Consider the following 20,047-nt stretch of genomic DNA (forward strand, 5'->3'; position numbering starts at 1 on the left):
CTGCCGTTCTATGATCTCTGCTCAAATACATTCACACACATACACAGTAGCTTCGAACAGCGTGTATATTATGGGACTAAACAGACACGCACACACACAGAGAGCCATTTCTTCTATTTCATACACACACAGCGGCCCTTCCCCCACCCCAGCTCACTCTCGTGCGCGCACGCACACACGCACCCTGCCTAATTACAGATTGTGTTCCTAGCTTTAGTCAAAAGAGATATGTCAAGACTGAGACAAGAGGCCCCAGGAATATAAAGGAAATGGTAAATGATGAATATAAAGCATGTGCCGGTTTAAATGGCCCTAGTTACAGTATCATATTCACCCAGTAGGATGGATGCTTCTTCCCTTTCATCAGTCAGCTTGGTCCAACCCCTCCATCTCAACCAACCCTCCATAGCAGAGCAATGTACTTAGTTTAAGGAATAACCAGCCACATAAAGAAATAAACCATCTAATGGAGTCTCTCTCTCTCTCTCTCTCTCTGAAATCTGCCAGATGAGAGACAACCCTTTCATTAGTTAATCTGTGAGAAACATGCATCATATATGTCAGGCAAAATGTATTTTTGTTAAGGGCCGATGGAGGAGAAATGTGTCTACATTGCAGTGTAATGAGCCATCTTTAGTATAATTTAGCTTTCAATGAATCGCCTCTTCACTCTCTGTGGCTGTTGAAGGAAAACGAATGCAGGGCTGTTTTAGTCTGTTAACATAGGCCTTCGATGAAATCAAATAAATAAGCAATATTCATTCCTATCTGATCTTAAGGCATGACATTCTTATGTTGAAGTGAATATCGGACACCTGGCCTGCTCTGTATGGTAGACAAATTAATAGGAAACAGCCCACTACTCCCTAAATTAATGAATGAGTATGAACAGTTAATCTGTATTAGAGCAGAAGGCTGGGATGAAGCAGTCAATATGAGACAGCTCTGGTTACTCTCTACCACACCACAGCACAACAGTCTCCACCAAGACAAATAAGCACCTCTAAAAGGTGTATACACTCATGTCTGTTTCAACCCAACAATCTCACATCAAATCCCATTCACCCACTGCCCCTCTGCCTAACCCTTACGCTCCCAGAGGCCTGGGATGGAAGGCCATAAGGCCAGCTGAGGAAGTTGAGGTAGTTACCTGGTCGTACCAGTCCCGGTTGGAACAGGTGCACTCCGGCCACCAACCTGCTTGACCACCAGCGTTGTTGCCATTCACCTTGGGGCCACCCTTGGATTGGAGCTTGGGGTTTGGGCCTCCGGGACCCCCGGAAGACATCATCTTGCCCTTACTTCTCCCCAGAGTGCCCCCTCCTCCTCCCATGCCTCCTCCTCCCGAGGCTGGAGGCTGGGGTAAGGTCTGCCCGCCCCCGGGCCCGTACCCGGCCGGGTATCCATAGGGCTCGGCCTGCCATTCTTGGTACTGAGGGGCGTCCATCCTGCGCAGGGCGGCCATGCGAGTCACCTCGTAACATTCTGGGCACTTGCAGCAGTGGTGGTGTTTGTGCATGCTGGCTGTGCTGGCTGAGCGGCGTGGTGTGGCACTTTTTCTCTGCTGCCTCCTCAGATCACACGCAGCGATCAGCTCGCAGAGCGCTAATACTGACGCAAATAACACTAATCACAGCAATTCGACTGATTTTCCTTTTTTCTCCAAATCCTGTTACTTTCCTCTCTTCATTCCCCTCAGATGCAAAAAAAAAGAGCGAGGGGGGTGGGGGAAGTAGCAACAGGAAAACAAAAAAATTCAAAATGAGTACATAGTCTTCCTTCCTCTTGACGTTGAAGATCAAAGAAAATTATATTGAAAATATTGTATACGATCACACAATCAGAGACCAGCCCCGATGGTAGAATTTTCCTCTCGCCTCTCTTGTTTCACAGTGATATGTATATAAATTCATAGATATATATATTCATTTATGTTTATATATTATATATATTTACACACACACAAATATATATAAAAATATGAATATAAACAGACTAGCACAAATACACAGATATATACAGAGATATATGTATATATATATATATAAATATCTATATGCGTGTATACAAATATATATATAAACAATATGTATATATATAAATGTTATCCTCAGATGAAATCTTCCTCTGTATTTCTCTTCCCTTTTTCCAAACCCGTTTTCTTCCTCCTGTTTCACCTACTGTGTTGAGAAGCAGTGTTTTCTTTCTGTTTCTCTCTCTCTTTTCTCAGCCTGCAGAGAGGAGCTGAGCACTGGATTGCCTCTCAGCCTGCCTGCCCTAGATGTGGATTATACAGAGGGATGCGAGCAAGCGAGAGGGAGATGGAGAGAAAGAGAGAGAGAAAGAGAGAGAGAGAGGGGGAGATACGTAGCCGCATCCCTCCAGCACCTCAACCCTGACAGCCACAGCCAATCAACTGGCAGCCATGCCATCAGCAGCAGCAGCACCAACAGGACTGAGCGCTTCACTGGCTGCTCTTAAAGGGGCCACGCCACCTAAACCACACCGCTCACTGCCTAGGGAGGAAAGACACTGCCTTACACATGCTATGACTGTAACCTAGTCACAATTGTCCATCTCCTCAATATGACTGGGCTGTGTTTGGAGATAAAAGATAGGAAAGATCATAACCCCTTTCCCCTTCTGTTCATTCCAATCCTCAGTGGGGATCCTCTGCCATTCGAATCCATGTTTTCCCTCGTTCCAATGCAGCCAAAATCCAACAGACAGCCTCCAATTTACAGCCCTGTTCCGAGGACCGGTCCCTGGGCGTCAATGGTCATCTCTGGTTCAATGATGGGAGCTTTGTTGTCTTGGGCCATTGATTGACATCCTCAGGGCTAATGTCATGTATAGCTCTGAACATCTAGACATAATGTAACAATGAAACGGGTGTTGTTACGGCTCACATTCACATGACAATCCTATTGCATTTGGTATATTATCAAAAATATTATAGGGGTTATTATACTAAAAGGTATCACCATTATTAGGCTTTGCCTTGTATTAAAGGGTGCCTATAAATCACCATACTATAGATCCCTCTCTAGCTCTTCTATCGATACCAATGTATTACATTTTCAACAAGCCTTGAACAGCATTGAATCACGTCATTCTAAACACCTAGATCAAACATAGTATGACGACCCGAGCCCTGTACTGATAGGTAGAGACTAGTACAGTACATCTAAGACCCCACGGCTCACTGAAGAACCATGGGGGAAATATCTCACATGTTCACAATGATGACATCAACACATGTGTACGCAACAAACACGATTACACGCTTGGGCTTTCGAGTGGGCGGAGAAAGAGAGAGAGTGTGAGAGGGAGTGAGAATGTCGAAGACAGACAGGAAGAGAGAGTATGGGTGGATATGTATTTTTTTATGTGTGTGGTTACGTTTTTCGTTAGAGATATATTCATAAGCTTGCACAAAGCAGTTAAGTGTTGATCAGAGCTCCATCTAACAGACACTGAGGCTGAAGGTCTGTCTTTTGGATAACTGGTGTGTGTGTGTGTGTGTGTGTGTGTGTGAATGTGTGTGTGTGTGTGTGTGTGTGTGTGTGTTACAATGTCGGCATTAAAGCCCTGCATATGTGCATTATTAATGAAATGTGGTGGGGAGATGGAACTGGGTGTGTCTGTCTGTGGTGGAAGATAGTAGCTATATTTACATATGAGTGTCTGCTGTGAGAGAGGGAGACACACTATCTATGAAGAGAGTATCTTTAAGTGTACACATGAAGTGTTTACTAATGATTATATTGGTGTGTGTCTGGGGACTTATAACAGAGTATGCATTTGTATCAATGTGTGTGTGTGTGTGTGTGTATGTGTGTATGTGTGTGAGTGCTTACAGTCAGTACACACTATGCTACTGCAGCCCTACCAGGAGGTACAAACAGCAGGCTCAACCACTTAATTACACGCAACAGTAACTCACTTCATTATCATGATATTCTATTCCTGTAACTTATGGAGATTCTGCAAGCGGAGCAGAAATAAGCATTTTTTACGGAGCGAGGGGCCACTGAGAGCTCCCATCTCGGTTACGAAGACGCAGTCAAAGCCAATCACGGCTTCAAGGCGGTGTTTGAAGGCGGTGCTTGAAGGCGGTGGCTTGAAAAGACGATGCAAGCAAATCCATCACGGCACACATGACCGAGCACATGTTGGAACCATCCTCCCTCTGCCTCTCTGTCTCTCTTACCTATCGTCAGCATCATATTTACCGTCCAGCGGTATGCGGCGAGGGGGTTTGCAGTATAAAAGGCAACATATGACAGAGGGAATGAAAATGGATGGATACAGTACAGGCAGGAGAGATGGATGGAGAGCAGGAAAGAAACAGACTGCCTGCACTGTATGAACACAGATATGTCATGAGATGTGTGTATGTGGTGTGTGTGTGTGTGAGTGTGTGAGTGTGTGAGTGTGTGAGGGTGTGAGGGTGTGAGGGTGTGTGTGTGTGTGTGTGTGTGTGTGTGTGTGTGTGTGTGTGTGTGTGTGTGTGTGTGTGTGTGTGTGTGTGTGTGTGAGTGTGCATGTGCATGTGGGCGTTTCTAGTACCTCTGGGGAAAAGAATCCTATTCCTTTAAAGATTATGTAATATGAAATATAAAATGTTTTGCTAGGTCTCCTAAGTCAGAACCAATCAATGACCAGTAGTCTCTGTATAAGCAGGACAAGGAGATGGAATGAGAGAGAGAGAGAGAGAGAGAGAGAAGGAAAGGAAGAAAGAAGGGAACAGAGATACACCAGGTTACCAATGGCAAATCAGACCAGAGGTTCTAAGAAATGGTCTCCAACATGGCATAGTGTGTACTATATTAGCTTATAAAGTAGAATGGATGCATGTGCTTTGAAGAATATTCTTACTGATGCATTAGATATAAAGTAATTTCGATAAAATGCTTTACTCGTCATTGAGGCTTGAGAATTGTGCGTATAGCAGTGTGGCAGCATTTGGGTCCATTTCCCAGTGCAGTCCCACTCACACACTGAGGGCTCAGACGCATCCGGGAACAGATGCTTGCTCTGAGACTAATTTCTTAAAGCGAAATGAATTCACTGTCAACTGACAAGGCCTTGCTCGGGATTCTCCTTAGTTTATAGAAGTCAAATAGGCCATCTACAAAACACTTACACAGAGGAGCGTTTCAACTGAGACTGAACATCTGTAAAGATTGTTTTGTAATTTTTTATACTGAGAGGTACAGGTAACTGCCAAAATAAAGGAAACCCTTGAGTAAATGAGGGATACAAAGTATATTGAGTTAATTAAGCAATTAACATCCCATCATGCTTAGGGTCATGTATAGAAATGCTGGGCAGGCCATTATTTTGGCTACCATGGCTATGCCCCCATATGACAATGTCCCCATCCACAGGGCACGAGTGCTTACTGAATGGTTTGATGAGCATTAAAACGGCCGTCTCAGTCACCAGATCTCAACCCAATTGAACAGTTATGGGAGATTCTGGAGCGGCGTTTTTCACCATTAACATTCTTGTGGAAGAATGGTGTCGCATCCCTCCAATAGAGTTCCAGACACTTGTAGAATCTATGCCAAGGTGTATTGAAGCTGTTCTGGCTCGTGATGGCCCACACACTATTAAAACACTTCATGTCTAAGGCACTGCATCGCAGTGCTAGAGGCGTTACTACAGACCCGGGTTCATTCCCAGGCTGTGCCACAACCAGCCGTGGCCGGGAGTCCCATAGGACGGCGCACAATTGGCCCAGTGTCGTCCGGGTTAGGGGAGGGTTTGGCCGGGGGGGCTTTACTTGTCTCATCACGCCCTAGCGACTCCTTGTGGCAGACCGGGTGCCTGTAGGCTGACCCTGGTCGCCAGTTGAACAGTGTTTCCTCTGACACATTGGTGCGGCTGGCTTCCGGGTTAAGCTGGCAGGTGTTAAGGAGCGCGGTTAGGCGGATCATGTTTCGGAGGACGCATGACTCCACCTTTGCCTCTCCCGAGCCTGTTGGGGAGTTGCAGCGATGAGAAAATATTGAAATTGGGGAGAGAAAAAAATGAATAACACTTTATGTTGGTGTTTCCTTTATTTTAGCAGTTACCTATATATATCATAGAAATAACCAATATCCAATATGACAATGAATCTCTCTTTTATCCTTATAGCAGGATACATTTTGGGGATAGAAATGTCTAGAAGCGAATAATGAATAAGTACGAATTTACCTCATACATGACCAACATACTATAGATCCCTCTCTAGCTCTTCTGCCGATGTTTAGGTAAACACTGTGTCCAATTAAAGGCTTGGGGACTGCTGGGAAGATCTGGTTCAACAGCATAAGGTAATTTATCTTCTGAAATGAAATCGGCAACCCTTGACCCTCCCTTGACAAAAGAAAATGGGAGACCTGTGATTTATGGTTTAAAGGAGGGACTTTTCCTCTGGCTTATGGAAGGGCTACAGCAGATCCCACCTCACAGCCTCACAGCACCCCCCACATCTGTCTGTCAGCCTACTGTCACCTAGCTCTCACACCCTCCATTACATAAACCCACCTGGAAGACCCAACACACGCACACACGCTCTCTCACACACACACTCCCAAACACCACCATTATCATCCCCCACCCCCTGCACACACAGCATGTGTAAGAGCATTTAGGTCATTTCTATGCATTCTCCGAGAAGCAATGTGACTACTCCCTGGTCACCTGACAGGATGCATACCCATGAAAGGAGAGAGGACGGAAAAGCAGTCTTAAAGGAGCAGTCACACCATAATCCATCCTGATCCTCTCCTGTTGTCTTAAAGGAGCAGTCACACCATAACCCATCCTGATCCTCTCCTGTTGTCTTAAAGGAGCAGTCACACCATAACCCATCCTGATCCTCTCCTGTTGTCTTAAAGGAGCAGTCACACCATAATCCATCCTGATCCTCTCCTGTTATCTTAAAGGAGCAGTCACACCATAACCCATCCTGATCCTCTCCTGTTGTCTTAAAGGAGCAGTCACACCATAATCCATCCTGATCCTCTCCTGTTGTCTTAAAGGAGCAGTCACACCATAACCCATCCTGATCCTCTCCTGTTGTCTTAAAGGAGCAGTCACACCGTAATCCATCCTGATCCTCTCCTGTTGTCTTCAAGGAGCAGTCACACCATAACCCATCCTGATCCTCTCCTGTTATTTGTATTTGTATTTATTAGGGATCCCCATCCCTGGGGTCCAAAGACATTAAGGCACTTACATTACACATAAAACAAAATATAAAACAGTACATCATATGACATTATTACACCACTACATACAGTCCATTTGGAAAGTATTCAGACCCCTTGACTTTTCCACACTTTGTTACGTTACAGCCTTATTCTAAAATGGATTAAATTGTTTTTTCACCTCATCAATCTACACACAATACCCCATAATGACAAAGCAAAAACAGGTTTTTAGACATTTTTGCAAATGTATATATATATATATATATATATATATATAAAGAAATATCACATTTACATAAGTATTCAGAACCTCTATTCAGTACTTTGTTGAAGCACCTTCGGCAGTGATTACAGCCTCGATTCTTCTTGTGTGTGACGCTACAAGCTTGGCACACCTGTATTTGGGGAGTTTCTCCCATTCTTCTCTGTAGATCCTCTTAAGCTCTATCAGGTTGGATGGGGAGCGTCGCTGCACAGCTATTTTTCAAGTCTCCTTTTCAAGTCTCTCCAGAGATGTTCGATCGGGTTCAAGTCCGGGCTCTGGCTGGGCCACTCAAGGACATTCAGAGACTTGTCCTGAAGCCACTCCTGCGTTGTCTTGGCTGTGTGCTTAGGGTCATTGTCCTGTTGGAAGGTGAACCTTCGCCCCACTGAGGTCCTGAGCACTCTGGAGCAGGTTTTCATCAAGGATCTCTTTGTACTTTGCTCCGTTCATCTTTCCCTCAATCCTGACTAGTCTCCCAGTCCCTGCCGCTGAAAAACATCCTCACAGCATGATGCTGCCACCTCCATGCTTTACCGTAGGGATTGTGCCAGGATTCCTCCCGACGTGACACTTGACATTCAGGCCAAAGAGTTCAATCTTGGATTCATCAGACCAGAGAATCTTGTTTCTCATGGTCTGAGAGTCCTTTAGGTGCCTTTTGGCAAAGTCCAAGTGGGCTGTCATGTGCCTTTCACTGAGGAGTGGCTTCCGCCTGGCCACTCTACCATAAAGGCCTGATTGGTAGAGTGCTACAGAGATGGTTGTCCTTCTGGAAGGTTCTCCCATCTCCACAGAGGAACTGTGGAGCTCTGTCAGAGAGACCATCGGGTTCTTGGTCACCTCCCTGACCAAGGCCCTTCTCCCCCCAGTTTGGCCTGGCGGCCAGCTCTAGGAAGAGTCTTGGTGGTTCCAAACTTCTTCCATTTAAGAATGATGGAGGTCACTGTGTTCTTGGGGACCTTCAATGCTGCAGAATTGTTTTGGTACCCTTCCCCAGATCTGTGCCTCAACACAATCCTGTCTCAGAGCTCTACGGACAATTCCTTCGACTTCATAGCTTAGTTTTTGCTCTGACATGCACTGTCAACTGTGGGACCTTTTATAGACAGGTGTGTGCCTTTTCAAATCATGTCCAATCAATTTAATTTACCACAGGTGGATTCCAATCAAACTGTAGAAACATCTCAAGGATGATCAGTGGAAACAGGATGCACCTGAGCTCAATTTAGAGTCTCATAGCAAAGGGTCTGAATACTTACAGTACCAGTCAAAGGTTTGGACACACCTACTCATTCCAGGGTTTTTCTTTCTTTTTATTATTTTCTACATTGTAGAATAATAGTGAAGACCTCAAAACTATTTCCGGATTGACTGACCTTCATGTCTTGATGGACTGTCATTTCTCTTGGCTTATTTGAGCAGTTCTTGCCATAATATGGATTTGGTCCTTTACCAAATAGGGCTATCTTCTGTATACCACCCCTACCTTGTCACAACACAACTGATTGGCTCAAATGCATTAAGAAGGAAAGAAATTCCACAAATTAACTTTTAACAAGGCTCACCTGTTAATTTAGATGCATTCCAGGTGACTACCTCATGAAGCTGGTTGAGAGAATGTGCAAAGCTGTCATCAAGGCAAAGGGTGGCTACTTTGAAGAATCTCAAATATAAAATATATTTTGATTTGATTCCATATGTGTTATTTCATAGTTTCACGTCTTCACTATTATTCTACAATGTAGAAAATAGTTAAAATAAAGAAAAACCCTGGAATGAGTAGGTGTGTCCAAACACTTTTGACTGGTACTGTATGTAAATAAGGTATTTCTGTTTTTATTTTTAATACATTTTCAAACATTTCTAAAAACCTGTTTTCGCTTTGTCATTATGGGGTATTGTGTGTAGATGGAGGATTCTTTTTTAAAATCCATTTTTGAATAAGGCTGTAACGTAACCAAATGTGGAAAAGGGGAAGAGGTCTGAATACTTTCCGAATGCACTGTATGTACAATACAAAATGTATAATACCACCATACAACTACCGTGTGCGTGTGTCTGTACCTGTGTGTGTGTGTGTCTCTTCAAAGTCCCCGCTGTTTCATAATATGTTTTTTAAATCTGATTCTACTGCTTGCATCAGTTACCTGATGTGGAATAGAGTTCCATGTAGTCATGGCTCTATGTAATACTGTGCGCCACCCATAGTCTGTTCTGGACTTGGGGATTGTGAAGAGACCTCTGGTGGCATGTCTTGTGGGGTATGCATGGGTGTCCGAGCTGTGTGCTAGTAGTTTAACCAGACAGCTCGGTGCATTCAGCTTGTCAACACTTCTTACAAAAACAAGAAGAGATAAGGTCAATCTCTCCTCCACTTTGAGCCATGAGAGATTGACATGCATATCATTAACGTTAGCTCCCCGTGTACATTTAAGGGCCAGCTGTGCTGCCCTGTTCTGAGTGAAAGGAGCAGTCACACTATAACCCATCCTGATCCTCTCCTGTTATCTTAAAGGAGCAGTCACACCATAACCCATCCTGATCCTCTCCTGTTGTCTTAAAGGAGCAGTCACACCATAACCCATCCTGATCCTCTCCTGTTGTCTTAAAGGAGCAGTCACACCTTAACCCATCCTGATCCTCTCCTGTTGTCTTAAAGGAGCAGTCACACCATAACCCATCCTGATCCTCTCCTGTTATCTTAAAGGAGCAGTCACACCATAACCCATCCTGATCCTCTCCTGTTGTCTTAAAGGAGCAGTCACACCATAACCCATCCTGATCCTCTCCTGTTGTCTTAATTAACTGAAGGGAGGCTTGGAGATGGCTAGAGGCACAGATCCCTCTCTCTCAGGATGAAACTCTACATCAGAGCATTATCTACCTATTTCCTCCTCAGAAGAAAAGGGATATAGCAAGACATAATCTCCCCAGGAATATGAAAAAGAACAACTCAATGTATAGCAGATATAGTGAACATGGTCAATAGGAATGTATCCAGAGGAATTGGCATAAGACATGGAAATGGTCCATGATGAGATACTCTGACCTGTAGAGGTATGACTGGGGCTAATAGAGCTAACACACACAAACACACACACAAAACCAGAATGTAACCTGCCAAGAAGCCTACAGTTTGCACTACCAGAAACACAGAGACAGGAAACAAAGGCTCCACGGCTGTGACTCCTATTAATAGGCCACAGTGGCAGAGAACAGCTGCTCCACCAACACAGCACATCCCACTGATAGAATAATGATAGAGGAGAGAGAGAGGGAGAGAGAGCGAGGGAGAGAGTAAGAGAGAGCGATAGAGAGGAGACAGAAAGAGAGGGAACAAGAGAGCGAGCGAGAGACAGAGAGCGAGCGAGAGACAGAGAGTGTGAGAGAGGGAGAGAGTAAGAGAGAGAAAGATAGAGAAGGGGGATGGAAAGAGGGATGGAAGGAAACATGAGGAACAGGGCGAGTCAGTAGAATAGTGTAAGTGGTGATGTGATGTAGGGGTGTTGGATAGGTAAGGTGTAGGGCACAGAGAAAGCTGTGATGGGGGGATAGATGAATGGGAGGTGAGGGGAGACAGACTAGAAGCAGAGAGACAGAGCGAGAGAGAGAGAGGGGGGGTGCTAAGTGACAGAATATGGCAGAAGACACTATAAGCCAGGAGAGCGAGATAGGTACCTTGTGAGTGGGAAGAAATGCAATGACTGGAGCATGCTGCAGAACAGAAGGGAGGAAGAGAAAGAAAGAGAGAGATAGAGACAATAGTGACGAGTGTGTATATCCATGTATGAGAATGCAGAATCACATCCGTATATTTACGCATTTAATTCTCTGCAGTGAAGCAATGTATCTAAATCATGTTCTCCATGCTAAATACAGCATAATTTGTAGATGTGCGGATGTGTTCTTTTAATATGCATCTGTGTGTGTATAGTATGACTGGGAATAAAAGAGAGATGCAAAAGAAGGAATTAAAAATGGAGAGAAGGAGAGAGAGAGAGAGAGAGAGAGGTCAGAACAGTCTGTAGGGATGCAGGCAGGAGGAGGAATGTGGTTTCCATGGCAACCCGAGGAAGGCTGAGCTCTGGGTGTCCGTTCCAGCTCTGACTGCGCGTTGCACTGCAGCGGCCCTCGCCTCTCTGCCGCCTCGCTCTCCCCATCCTCCCCCACTCTCTCCCTCTCCCTCTATTCCTCCCTCGCTCATTCACTCCATCCCTACCCTCTCCTGCCGCCTCCTCGGCTCCCTCCGTCTCCCCATGCGAGAGAGAGGACCTCAACACTACACACACCCAGCTCCATATTATCCAGCCCAGCTCTTTAATGAGCACCATTGAGTCTAACTGTACTGTCACCGTGGTTTTATGCAGATATTACATTATCATACGAGCACAGTGATCCTGTATCACCGTGCCTCAACCCAGGCAGCAGCCCCCTCCTCTCCCCCTGCCAAACCCCTCTCCTCACGCCCCCGCCCCTTGCACTAGTTCTCGGCTCAGCTGAAAAGCCAGCATCTGCGGGCATTATGCTGGCATGTGCCGCTGGGCATGTTGTGATTGGGAAGGCATGTGAAAACAAGGCATGCCATGGTACTGTACTGTTGTACTGGGGAACATGGACAGGAGGCCTGCCCTTCCCTCCCTGACAGACAGACAGACAGACACAGGGGCTGTGCGATAGCAGGTGAGTCACAACCCCTCCATTCTAAGGTAACGTGGCCCACTACAGATGACAGTGATATACAGTATAATCACATTTTTAATCTTTGGTGATTCATCATACATGCATGATTTACATCATTTACATATTCTAAATTGACAAACAGATATTTGAAAATATGACAGCATACCAAATTACAAGAGGCTAAATACCATGAAATACCAGGCCCATTATCTGCCCAGTGTTGACATATTGAGTTGAAACAGCTGTCAACATGCTTGCCACTTCCTTAATTTACATAATGAACCCAAACTAAGCAATGTTTCAGCCTCAACCTTCACAAATATCGAATTGCAAAATAGAACAGAAATCCACACCAGCTAAATCTACAACAATTCAGAATCTTCTCATATCAACATTAGGATGAATTGTACTAAAGGCTGTGGTGGTTATGTCATCACAACTGATATCACTGATTTGAGTCACTGGGATAGTTGTGTGATTCCGTGTGATGCATGCGCTGTAATGCCCTCTGATTATTAAAATGTTCATAAGGTCACTGAGCTTAATGAAAAATAACAAACGTCTCAGGATGTTAAGGGCACCCCTGTGACGACTCGTTGAGCAGGCTGAGAGAGGAATGTGAGAGAGACACTGATTGGGTGAAACTTTTTGGGCTCCTTTACGTTATGGAGCGTTCATTTGACCCCTGGATGACTGACCTTGGGTGTCTCGATGTGGGAGCAGCTCACCAGCCCCGACACATGCTCCACCTTCTGAGGGCTCCTCCTTGTGGTCACTCGTACCCGCGACACTCCCTCTTCCTCCCCAGAGTTCTGTAGGAAGGACACACAGGATGGAATAGATCAAATCTCATCAATATACACACAGTGTAAAATACAGTAGAATCAGGGTTAATGATATTTGACAGGGGGTGCGGAAAAAATAGTTTTAAGATATTTGCTGCTTATAATTTCCGACATTAGATAGGCTATTTGTTAGTCAACTTTTCTATAATTAGATACATGCAGTTTCTCTTCTGTCATTACTTGATGCTCTAGAATACTAAATAAAGCCTTGCTCACCAGAATAATGTCATAAATCGATAGAATGAATGCGTCAACTAGATTGTTGATGATATCAGTAAAGTTCTCTTTCATTTCTGCTTCTCTCGCGGAGCAAAGATGTTTAGGGACCGGGGAGATTTTCAGTGCAAAATTTCCAAATGACATCCATTTCTCAACCGGTTTTAAGGAAAATAAAAGATGTGAAAACGGTCCAACATGTTTATAATAATATTTCAGTTCGTCTTAGATGCATATTTTGGTTGAAAGTTAAATACTGTCAGCTTTAATATCGCAGAAAATAATTGCACAACAGTTTACATGCCACAGTATCCCGTGTAAGATCAGCCTATCCCAGGGATCTTATTCGGGTTTCTCTAAACCAGGAAACGAGCTTATTCAGGTTATTGTAAACGGGATATTATGTTTATATTCGTCCACTCAAAAACAGAATACTTGAGTATCCCGAATAATAACGGGATATTGGTGTGCATATAAACATGGTCAGTGTTGTAGCAACATACATCTGCAATGGAACAGGATGAGTAATACAGCCGTTGGGCTCTTTTTCTGTCTGCCTCTCTGCTAACGAGCATTGACTGACTGATATTTGTTGTGCAAACAGTCACCGGTGCCCCGCAGAACAAATGGAGAAAAGACAGAGTATAAACTGGACTGGACGGACCAGTCTGTCAAAGATCTACTAAACATGACAAACAATGGGATTATAGTGAAGAGAAATTAAAAACTCAACCAATACATAGTGACAGGAGTGGAGGAGTAATTACTATGTTCCAGCCTCATACAGGACAGACTGATAGCCTAAAGACTGTAACTGTATGATATTATATAAGGATGTTGGCAGCTATTGATTCTTACACACTACGTATGTATTATCCAAAGCGACAGTTAGATCTGACAGAGACAGAGGCTTTGCCTACCTGTGAGCTGTTGAGTGTACTGCCACAGCTTAACCCGCACAGACCCTTAAGAGACAGCAGAGGGCAGCCTTTACAGAAGGCCATGGCTGTCTGCCTGACGCAAGGTCACAAAAGGCTCTTGACAAAATTGCATTGATTACTATCCTGATGATCAAGGCTCCAGCGGGTTCTTTGTCCTGATCTGTGTATAATAGACACACTACACTCATAGAAGCATGCAGGCTAAACACATCCGTCATCCCGTAAAAAGCATAACATAAATATGTTTGCATCATATTTCAAATGAACGCTTGTAGATGTTTTGTCATTGCTGTTCTGTACTTTAACCAAACTTTAGCTGTGTCACTGCATGGGTCTGAATATGTTATCGGTGATGATAAGGGAGTTTTGCTGTGACGGCTCTGTTCCCACATGGCGGTGCTGACAGGCAGGTCAACTGACACCTGCAGGGCCAAGGGTGCCCCCTGCCCTCTCAGCCGCCCCCTCTATCTAATGATGGCAGCTAGGAGGACGGCCTCGGCAACACTGGCAGGTCACTCATCACACATACACACACGCACACACACGAACGAAAGCACAGCAAGCACACATGCACACAAATGCAGTCACACACACACACTCCACGCATGCAGTGTGCACAGACACAAGCACACACGAACACATTGCAAACGCGCACGCACGGTTGAATTATGAGTCTATGAGTGACTTATCATGAGTCAACAAACAGCATGCAGTATTCATTAGAAACATTCCTATTTCAAACTTGAACAGTCAAAGAACAAGAAATGACAACTAAAGTCGTCAAAATCACACAAGTATGACATTCCATACTTCTTAGGAATCACATTTTAGATCCAAAGTAGATTCAGCTTTGCACAATGATAACCTAATATATTCAACTTTTCCATCAGGCCTCTTCCTCCCAAGTACCTCCCTCTTTTAACCAGCTTCATTTATTCCATCTCTACAGAAGCTATTATGCCCCTCACCTGCCTCTGCACCAAATCAGTGAATTTGCAGACTCATTTATTTTCCCTCCCATCCTCCACTCAGGTGACAGCATGCCTCGAATGCTGATGAGGGCCTTCTCACTGTCCAGCCACTGAGCTGAGCTGTTCCATTCACTAGCCCCCACTGCAAGGGCCTCCTCACGAGTTGAGTTTTTACCAAAAAGTTATATTTTGGTTTCATCTGACCATATGACATTCTCCCAATCCTCTTCTGGATCATCCAAATGCACTCTAGCAAACTTCAGACGGGCCTGGACATGTACTGGCTTAAGCAGGGGGACACGTCTGGCACTGCAGGATTTGAGTCCCTGGCGGCGTAGTGTGTTACTGATGGTAGGCTTTGTTACTTTGGTCCCAGCTCTCTGCAGGTCATTCACTAGGTCCCCCTGTGTGGTTCTGGGATTTTTGCTCACCGTTCTTGTGATCATTTTGACCCCACGGGGTGAGATCTTGCGTGGAGCCCCAGATCGAGGGAGATTATCAGTGGTCTTGTATGTCTTCCATTTCCTAATAATTGCTCCCACAGTTGATTTCTTCAAACCAAGCTGCTTACCTATTGCAGATTCAGTCTTCCCAGCCTGGTGCAGGTCTACAATTTTGTTTCTGGTGTCTCTTTGGTCTTGGCCATAGTGGAGTTTGGAGTGTAACTGTTTGAGGTTGTGGACAGGTGTCTTTTATACTGATAACAAGTTCAAACAGGTGCCATTAATACAGGTAACGAGTGGAGGACAGAGGAGCCTCTTAAAGAAGAAGTTACAGGTCTGTGAGAGCCAGAAATCTTGCTTGTTTGTAGGTGACCAAATACTTATTTTCCACCATAATTTGCAAATTAATTAATTAAAAATCCTACAATGTGATTTTCTGCATTATTTTTTCTCTATTTGTCTGTCATAGTTGACGTGTACCTATGATGAAAATTACAGGCCTCTCTCATCTTTTTAAGTGGGAGAACTTGCACAATTGGTGGCTGACTAAATACTTTTTTCCCCCACTGTAGTACTGGAACTGATCCTGTATAATAGTATGCTTACTTACTTTATCCTGTTCTTCTTATTCTGATTTGTATATCTCATGTATTTTTGTTTGACCTTGTTATTTTTAGTATTACATTGTTATTGATTACTGTATTGTTGGGGTTAAAGCTTGCAAGAAAGGCATTTCACTGTACTTGTGAATGTGACATTAAAAACTTGAAACTCATCACTGGCCCCAACTGCTAGGGCCTCCTCACTGGCCAGCCACTTAGCTGAGCTGTCCCATCCACTAGCCCCCACTGTTAGGGCCTCCTCACTGGCCAGCCACTGAGCTGAGCTGTCCCATCCACTAGCCCCCACTGTTAGGGCCTCCTCACTGGCCAACCACTGAGCTGAGCTGTCCCATCCACTAGCCCCCACTGTTAGGGCCTCCTCACTGGCCAGCCACTGAGCTGAGCTGTCCCATCCACTAGCCCCCACTGTTAGGGCCTCCTCACTGGCCAGCCACTGAGCTGAGCTGTCCCATCCACTAGCCCCCACTGTTGCGGCCTCCCTATGTATAGCCCACACTGGCCAGGCCTGAGGATGGGGCTAGGGATGGGGCTGTGGATGGGGCTGTGGATGGGGCTGAGGATGGGGCTAGGACTGGGGATAGGGCTGGTGCTGGGCTAGCCAATCCTCAACACTGTTACTAGTAACATCAGCTACAGTTCCACTGTACTAATGACATGGTGACCAACTGTAATGCAGGGAAGGAGGGCTGGGGCACTTGTGCGGCTGATTTAGTTGTAAGCAGCTCCAGGGTGTATCAGAGGAATGGTGGGTGGGGCACTAGGTCTCTGGTTAAAGCTTTTGACGTGCTGTGACGTGTGACCACAGTGTGTGTTTGACATGGGTCAAGGAGATGAGGGTTTTGCACAATGATATCTGTCACGTGAGCGTTCAATCTGACTGTAATTCATTGAATTAATGAAAAAAAATGATTGGTTCACTACAGTGTATTACTACTAAGGTTTAAAAGTTTAAGCTAGGAGGTACATATGGGAATTCCTAGAGAGAACAAATGCTTTAAAATTCTGCGAATGGAATCTTTCTATAACCACTCATTCAGACACACACCTTCAACTGCTACTTGTTCACAAAGCTTTTTGTGAACAAGTAGCAGCCATGAACTTGATACGAAACCGATTAACTAGCCTGCTAATATTGTTGCACTCGCTAAGTCTTAGGCCAAGTTAACTGGTCTGCAACCTGATTTAAGATGTGCATCTGTGAGAAATCCGTGTATGAGGACTGTCATGTATGTACATGTGCCCAGGATACAGCAAACCTGCCAAATTCAGGGCTAGCTCCATCTTGACCTCTTGGTCGGCCAGTCCAAAAAGATTATTCATATCTTCATGGTGACAAAACAAGTCTACAGTAAATGTTGTCCCCCACAAATGATGTAGCGCTCCTCCTTGTGTCAATTAGTGACAATTATTCCAACGTGCACTACCAGTCAAAAGTTTGGACACCTACTCTACATTGTAGAATAATAGTGAAGACATCAAAACTATGAAATAACACATATGGAATCATGTAGTAACCAAAAAAGTGTTAAACAAATTCAAATTTATTTTATATTTGAGATTCTTCTAATAGCCACCCATTGCCTTGATGACAGCTTTGCACACTCTTGGCATTCTCTCAACCAGCTTCATGAGGTAGTCACCTGGAATGCATTTCAATGAACAGGTGTGCCTTCTTAAAAGTTAATTTTTTAATGTATTTGAGCCAATCAGTTGTGTTGTGACAAGGTAGGAGGGGGGTATACAGAAGATAGCCCTATTTGGTAAAAGACCAAGTCCATATTATGGCAAGAACAGCTCAAATAAGCAAAGAGAAATGACAGTCCATCATTACTTTAGTCAATACGGAAAACTTATCTTTGAACGTTTCTTCAAGTGCAGTCACAAAAACCATCAAGCGCTATGATGAACCTGGCTCTCACGAGGACCACCACAGGAATGGAAGACCCAGAGGTACCTCTGCTGCAGAGGATAAGTTCATTAGAGTTACCAGCCTCAGAAATTGCAGCCCAAAATAAACGCTTCAGAGTTCAAATCACAGACACATCTCAACATCAACTGTTCAGAGGGGACTGTGTGAATCAGGCCTTCATGGTCGAATTGCTGCAAAGAAACCACTACTAAAGGAAACCAATAATAAGAAGAAGAAACACGAGCAATGGACATTAGACCAGTGGGAAATTTGTCCTTTGGTCTGGATACCAAATTGGAGATTTTTGGCTCCAACCGCTGTGTCTTTGTGAGACGCAATGTGGGTGAATGGATGATCTCCGCATGTGTAGTTCCCACCGTAAAGCTTTGGAGGCGGAGGTGTTATGGTGTGGGGGTGCTTTGCTGGTGACACTGTTTGTGATTTATTTAGAATTCAAGGCACACTTAACCAGCATGGCTACCACAGCATTCTACAGCGATATGCCATCCCATCTAGTGGGACTATCATTTGTTTTTCATCAGGACAATGACCCAACACACCTACAGGCTGTGTAAGGGCTATTTATCCAAGAAGGAGAGTGATGGAGTGCTGCATCAGATGACCTGGCCTGCACAATCCCCCGACCTCAACCCAATTGAGATGGTTTGGGATGAGTTGGACGGCAGAGTGAAGGAAAAGCAGCCGACAAGTGCTCAGCATATGTGGGAACTCCTTCAAGACTGTTGGAAAAGCATTCCAGGTGAAGCTGGTTGAGAGTGTGCAAAACTGTCATCAAGGCAAAGGGTGGCTACTTGAAGAATCTCAAATATAAAATATAGTTTGATTTGTTTAACACTTTTTTGGTTACTACATGATTCCAAATGTGTTATTTCATAGTGTTGATGTCTTAACTATTATTCTACAATGTAGAAAATAGTGAAAATTAAGAAAAACACTTGAATGAGTAGGTGTGTCCAAACTTTGACTGGTACTGTATGTTGTGTGGATTAATTAATTAATTAATAATAAAATAATTACGCATTTTCCCTTGCTGGAAATTAAAAGTTGATAGTTGACTATGGGTGGTATGTTAGACAATGGACTATACTTCTTTATAGCGAGATGCATTAATATAAAGCAGGATTCGTTTTAATGGGAACACTAGGGACATTTACACTGATAGTAGTCTTGCCGGACTATACTGATAGCAACAATGTTTGAAGTCAATGAATTGACTGCGAAATATTTACATTGATCCATTGTTGTCTATCATTTACACCAATGCAAACAGTCTCTATGTAGGCATGTAAGATGCTATTAGGGCATTTTAAATTATTTTACTGTTTGATTACTCACTTAAAATTATACTGAACAAAAATATAAACGCAACACGTGACAATTTAAACGATGTTACTGAGTTACAGTTCATATAAGGAAATTTGTCAATTGAAATGAATTAATTAGGCCCTAGTCTATGGATTTCACATGACTGGGCAGGGGCGCAGCCATGGGTGGGCCTGGGAGGGTATAGGCCCACCCACTGGGGAGCCAGTCCCAGCCAATCAGAATTTTTCCCCATAAAAGGGCTTTATTACAGACAGAAATTCTCCTCAATTTCATCAGCTGTCTGGGTGGCTTGTCTCAGACGATCCCGCAGGTGAATAAGCCAGATGTGGAGGTCCTGGGCTGGCGTGGTTATACGTGGTCTGCGGTTGTGAGGCCAGTTGGACGTACTGCCAAATTATCTGAAACGACTTTGGAGGCGGCTTATGGTGGTGAAATGAACATTCAATTCTCTGGCAACGGCTGTTCAGTTTATTAGTACTTGCAAAAAAGTCTGAGTTGAGACTCTGAAATTCATGCACATTTATGTTAATTAGGCTTATGCCAGCAATTATATTTTAGTCAGTCTTTTTAACAATTAACCATGGTTCCTGATTTCTTAC

The 20,047-nt window shown here is 44.2% G+C and overlaps 1 protein-coding gene across 7 annotated transcripts in view; it reads right to left on the reverse strand.

Annotated features, from left to right (window-relative positions):
- dlg3 (discs, large homolog 3 (Drosophila)) overlaps positions 1-20,047 on the reverse strand; it is a 137,363-nt gene that overhangs the window by 90,394 nt on the left and 26,922 nt on the right. For 4 of the 7 annotated variants that reach the window (XM_045207781.1, XM_045207785.1, XM_045207773.1 and 1 more), the window contains exon 1: positions 1,151-1,945. In XM_045207781.1, the coding sequence (XP_045063716.1) occupies positions 1,151-1,519 (369 nt within the window). In that variant the 5' untranslated portion in view covers positions 1,520-1,945. Of the gene's footprint in view, positions 1-1,150; positions 1,947-12,851; positions 12,966-20,047 lie in introns of those variants that run through there. The other 3 variants (XM_045207769.1, XM_045207779.1, XM_045207771.1) reach the window with 3 other exon arrangements.

Source organism: Coregonus clupeaformis, chromosome 3, assembly GCF_020615455.1.
Source record: "Coregonus clupeaformis isolate EN_2021a chromosome 3, ASM2061545v1, whole genome shotgun sequence".
NCBI lineage: Eukaryota > Metazoa > Chordata > Actinopteri > Salmoniformes > Salmonidae > Coregonus > Coregonus clupeaformis.